A 6,000-nucleotide genomic window follows, 5' to 3' on the forward strand; every position below is an offset into this window, starting at 1 on the left:
CGCAAATGGGCTGTGCACTCGAGCGAGCAAGCTGTCGGCCCACCCGCTCAGGGATGGCCCCCGCGAATTCGGGTGCGTTTGCGGCGAAAATCCACCCGCAGCGAAACCCACGGGCCAGGAGAAACTCGCCCGCGACAAATTCGCGAGTGGATTTTTACACCCGCATCCGCACCTGCTAGGTTTTGGGCGGGTTTTGGGTGCCCACTAATTTGGCAAGATATACTATAAAAATAGACAGCTTCATAATTTGAATAGACAAACAATTGATTTCAGCTAGCAACAAAGCAATAATCTATAAGTTCGAAAGTCTCTGCTACAACAAATCATAATTCAACAACACAACAATTAGAATGAACTAGAGTTTCCATATATTTATATGATAAATAGTGTTGAATTGAATTATATTTATAGATATGGTGCAGATGTAATTTAGACCCGCATCCGCACCCGTCAGGTCTAAAATCCGCGAGTGCAATTGCCATCCCTACCACTCTCCTGCGCTTCGGCTTTGTCGCTGGTGAAATCCCCATCCCCATTTTGCCACCAGCGAGCGCAGACATCGCCGGGCGCACCTCCGGCCGCCGCGCAGCGGTGGTAATCGCAATTCCCAATTCTCCAGACGCTCCTACGCAAGCCATCATCCACTCCGACCTCCAAATCCACCACCATCCTGCCTGGCCCCCGCTCCCAGACCCCGTGATGAACCTTCCTTCCCGGGTCCGCCATCTCCGCCGCTTACTCGCGGCCGCGCCCTTGCCAACCCTTGGCGCCACACACTCCTCCAATCCATCCTCCTTCCGACCGCCGCACCCCACCAGAATCCTGCCGCTGCGGTTCCGTCCACCAATCCTCCCAACGCGCCGGCTCTTCTCCGAGCACGCCATCCTCCCCACTCACCTCCAGGACGAGCGCTTCGCCGCGCTTTCGGATAGGATCTATGATGCCGTCATTAAGACGGAGGCGGAATCCAGCGAGGGCACGGAGGCCGCTCTCGACGCGTTGGGCGCCGAGCTGACTACCCCGCTCGTCGCCGACGTGCTGCACCGCCTCCGCTACGAGGAGAAGCTGGCGTTCCGGTTCTTCGCCTGGGCGTCCCACCAGGATGGGTACAGCCACGAACCGGCCACTTACAACGACATCATCGACATCCTCTCCGGCACGCGGTACAAGAGCCGACAGTTCGGTGTCCTCTGCGACGTGCTCGACCACATGAAGCGCCACGGCACGAGGTCGGTGCCGGTTGAGGAACTGCTGGCGATCCTGCGCGCCTATACGGAGAAGCACCTCACGCACATGAGGAAGCTGGCCAAGAAGCGGCGGGTTCGGATGCGTACGCCGCCAGAGACCGACGCGCTCAACGCGCTGCTGGACGCGTTCTGCAAGTGTGGGATGGTCAAGGAGGCAGAGGCGGTGTTCGGCCGCGTGAAGAGGAGGTTGCTGGGTAATGCCGAGACATACAGTATCCTGTTCTTTGGGTGGTGCCGAGCGAGGGACCCCAAGAAGGCCATGAAGGTGCTCGAGGAAATGATTCAAATGAAGTACACCCCGGAGAGTTTCACCTACATTGCAGCCATCGATTCATTTTGCAGCGCTGGATTGGTGTCAGAGGCAAGGGAGTTGTTTGAGTTCATGAGGACTGAGGGATCGACGATATCATCACCCACAGCCAAGGCGTATTCGATTATGATTGTTGCGCTAGCAAAGGCTGATCGGATGGAGGAGTGTTTTGAGCTGATTTCAGATATGAGAAGTAGTGGGTGTATGCCTGATGTATTGACTTACAAAGATTTGATTGAAGGGATGTGCTTGGTGCATAAACTGGATGCTGCCTATCGTGTGTTGGAGGAGATGGGAAAGGCTGGATTTCCTCCTGACATTGTCACCTACAATTGCTTTCTTAAGGTTCTCTGCAGTCTTCGAAAGGCTGATGATGCACTTGAACTTTGTGAGACAATGATAGAGGCGCATTGCGAGCCCAGTGTTCATAGCTATAACATGCTGATGGTGATGTTCTTTGAGATGGGAGAGGCGCATAGAGCTTTAGATATCTGGCATGAGATGGACAGAAGGGGATGTAGACGTGCTATTGATACCTACGAAATAATGATTGATGGTCTGTTTGACTGCGGAAGAACAGAAGATGCAAGTGCTCTTCTAGATGAGGTTATAAAGCGTGACATGAAACTTTCATACAAGAAGTTTGATGCTATAATGCTGCGTTTATCAGCTGTAGGCAACCTTGGCGCGATACATCGATTGTCTGAGCATATGAGGAGATTTTACAATGTTGCGATGTCAAGACGATTTGCAATCACTCAGAAGAAGAAGAGCATAGGCCTGAGAAGGAAATGAGTGCCATTACTATTGATGCTGTGGTTTTTTGTTACTGTGGATAATCAGGAACTTATTCAAAGGTAAGTGATGCTGTGGTTTCTCTGATTCTATTATCAGCTATTGGTGGTCAATATAATAAAAATGTCTGTGGCTTGTTGTTTATACATGGTGTTTAAGTTTGTTCATGCAATCAGCAGTACATCTAAAGTGGCAAAAAAAAAAGCGAATTTCAATCAAGTTCTTTTCTTATGGTATATATATCCCACACTTGATGCCATACTGGTGAACTTGTTTGGTACCACGACCTCTCCTCACCCCAAAAATTAGTGCAAGGCCTGTTAGAACTGTAATGAAATCTATGTATATATAGAAATTTAATATGAAGTAGGATATTTGTCTTTCGTTACGCGGAATACTAATCTGGATATGCCATTATGTGATATCCTTATCCAATTGCCCAATATTTGCATGCTGAATATGAATATTCCTTTGTTTTTTCAATGTACTAAGGATCATTTAGGGTTAATTTACTGGATGAATTATATTGGCTTAGTATATTCTTTTTTCAAGACCCAGACACCCAGTGTTTTGAAAATGTGTTTACTTGACTAATCGCAAGTAGTTGGGGACTCAATGAGTTCCTGTCACTGATTTTAAGACCTAATCTTTACTGAAAGATAGGTAGGAAACTGAGCTTATTTACTTTGTCATTCTAGAGCCAACATTACCAACTGAACTGTCATTCTGGAGCTAACACCACCAATTGAGCACAACTACTTGTCATTGCTCCATGATAGTTCAGTTGGTGATGTTAGCAACTACTATGCACAATAGAAAAAATTGACCATCCAGATCATTAGTAGCTTGGCTACCTAAGACATTCCAAGCACGCTATAAGCCAGATAGGAGTTATCTTTATCCTAAACATGATTCTATTGTGCAGGATGGTTGATGTATGCCAGCACATATTGTTATAGTAATCTGGAGTTCAAGAAGCACACTGCATGGACTCATTCATTTGTTGAACTGAACCAGGACTGTGAATATCATTGCATTTAATTTACATAACATGTACAAGGTACACCCCCCCCCCCCCAAACCCCACCATTGCCTCAAGAAGTATTATCTGCAGCCTTATTTTCTTTTAATCCTGTGAAGCAGGTCTCTTTTATGGCGTCCTTGTTCATGTGTGAAAGCAGATATGGCTTGGGAAATTTGTGATTGATTAACCATGGTACAAGGGTGTACAATATATAGGCAAGGAGATCCTAGGGTTTATGGAAATGGCACCCAATCAAGGAGATCCTTGCCTAATACAGATATACAACAACAACAACAACAGTAGCATAGCCTTTTATCCCAAGCGTGTTGGGGTAGGCTAGAGTTGAAACCCAAAAGACACAAAGGTCACGGTTCAGGCACGTTGATAGCTAGTCTACAAGTGCTCTTATCCAAAGCTACCTCCTCAGGGATATCTTAATCTTTAAGGTCTCTTTTAACCGACTCGTCCCAAGTCAGTTTAGGTCTACCTCTACCCCTCTTTACCTTATCGACACGCTTTAGCACCCTACTACACACCGGCGCCTCAAGAGGCCTCCGTTGGACATGTCCAAACCATCTCAACCGATGTTGGGTAAGTTTCTCCACAATTGGTGCCACCCCTACCCTTTCCCGAATAATTTCGTTCCGGACTCTATTCCTCCTTGTGTGCCCGCAAAACCACCGCGACATCCGCATCTCTGCTGCACTCAGTTGCTGGACATGTCGCCTTTTTTAGGCCAACATTCAGCACCGTATAACATCGCTGGGCGAATCGCTGTCATATAGAATTTACCTTTTTAGTTTTTGTGGCACTCTCCTGACACAGAGGACACCAGAAGATTGACGTCATTTCAACCAGCCATATGAGATTCTATACCTAACATCTTCATCAATGTCGCCATCCTTTTGTAGCATCGAACCTAAATACCGAAAAGTGACCTTCTGGGCCACCATTGCCTAATACAGATATCACCTACCATGAACCCAAGAGGCTGCTGGGCTGCTAAGCCCATGCGCCTGGCCCTACTAGGCCTGCTGCAAATACTGTCTAACAATGTGGGTTCCTTATGCTCAAACAAAACATGTACTCCTGTGTAAGCCTAAAACTAAATTTCCTTCCGTTAAACATGCGACCTACACCACATTCGTCAACTCTCTACATATTTCTGAATATCGATTTATGGGTTATTTCAAAACTCAGCTGCTCAAGGAAACATTTTACTGATAGCTTGTTACAAGTTCGTTTTCCCTAAAATGGGATGGAGTTGCACCCTTACCTTTATTGCTACTGTGTTTGTATGTAGTGGGTGACAATGACTGGAATTTGGTTGTTTTGTCTAGTGTCCAAAGTTGAAACCTAACTTCAGTATATTTAGTGTGTGCACCACAGCTGCACCAAACTTGTGGTGCTAATTGTGGCTACAGATGCTAACTAGTGAATAGAAATATGCACTCTAGCAATCACAAAAGATTAGAGTGAAACAAACAGATGACTTGCTAGTGAGTGGTGACCAAGAAATTTGGTAGACCTCTAATTTGGTATAACTGAACCAAGATTCGATCACTGGAGCGAGTAGATAGATGGACATGGACATGGACTATAGTCGTTTGGTACTTGCCCGCTTGCTGCATGGACGTAGGAGTATCAGCTATCGGGTAACTTTCAGGTCTTCAATGATCCTAGCATTAAGCTTCATCAGGCTTTAACTAATGTTCAGTCTTGTACCTCCGTACTTGCAGGTAACGGCTACTGGTTATCAACAACATGACCAGCGTGTCACTCTGGATCTTGTGCAGTTGCTGTACCAAGCAATCAACAGCAATGAACTAAAGGCTCCTGCGAGCTAGACTTAGGACGGCCATAGCTGCACGGCCTTTCTCCAGCTGAGCCTGAGAACCTGGAACACACCGTGACAATAAACCCTTGAATTGATAACTGTCCATTCGGGTTTTTTCACAGAAGAACCGTCCATCCATCGGATTCCTTCAACAAGCGAGCGCTGAGCGCAGATGAAGTTCTCTGAAGTCGAGACCTTGCGGGGGCCCGGCCGCCCGGGCGAGTGCTTCGGGTGTCGCGATGTTCAGGAGTCCCGAGGTAAAATATGGCTGTGGCCTGTGGGCTGTGGCTCTGACAAAAAATATCAGCCCTGTTTAGATTTTTACCCGAAAATCCGTAAACATGAAAAAAAAGTCACATCTAATGTTGGGATTCATGCATGAGTATTAAATGAAGTCTATTTATAAATTTTTTTGCATGGATGAGCTGTAAATCGCGAGACGAATCTAATGAGCCTATTTAATCTATGATTTATAATAATAATGCTATAGTAACTATCCGTTAATTATGGATTAATCATAAATTAATTAGCATTATTAGATTCGTATCGCAATTTACAACACATCTATGAAAAAACTTTGTAAATAGATTTTATTTAGTACTTCAAATTAGTAAGATTCTAACGCAAAATTTTTACATGTAAAGAACTAAACAAACACAGCCAATGGCTATGCGTGATTTCTCCGGGTTCCCATCGGTGCGTGATTCTTCGAGGCAAGCAGCTGTCGGACGCTTCAGTCTGTGAAATCTGCATCTCTTTTATTTTTCTTTTTGGCTACTCTATTCTC

At 45.8% G+C, this 6,000-nt stretch overlaps 1 protein-coding gene across 5 annotated transcripts; it reads left to right on the forward strand.

Annotated features, from left to right (window-relative positions):
* Window positions 1-482: 482 nt before the first annotated feature.
* Window positions 483-5,639, forward strand: LOC120653818 (pentatricopeptide repeat-containing protein At1g73400, mitochondrial-like). 5 transcript variants are annotated; one of them, XM_039931495.1, is made up of 4 exons: window positions 483-2,414; window positions 3,278-3,412; window positions 3,496-5,031; window positions 5,116-5,639. In XM_039931495.1, the coding sequence occupies exon 1, from the start codon at window positions 700-702 to the stop codon at window positions 2,350-2,352; it is 1,653 nt and encodes a 550-aa protein (XP_039787429.1). In that variant the 5' UTR covers window positions 483-699; the 3' UTR covers window positions 2,353-2,414; window positions 3,278-3,412; window positions 3,496-5,031; window positions 5,116-5,639. The 5 variants fall into 5 exon arrangements, with proteins under 5 accessions (XP_039787429.1, XP_039787431.1, XP_039787428.1 ...); XM_039931497.1 differs by having other exon boundaries at window positions 4,931-5,031; XM_039931494.1 differs by having other exon boundaries at window positions 3,496-5,639.
* Window positions 5,640-6,000: the final 361 nt, after the last annotated feature.

This window comes from Panicum virgatum, chromosome 1N (genome assembly GCF_016808335.1).
Source record: "Panicum virgatum strain AP13 chromosome 1N, P.virgatum_v5, whole genome shotgun sequence".
NCBI lineage: Eukaryota > Viridiplantae > Streptophyta > Magnoliopsida > Poales > Poaceae > Panicum > Panicum virgatum.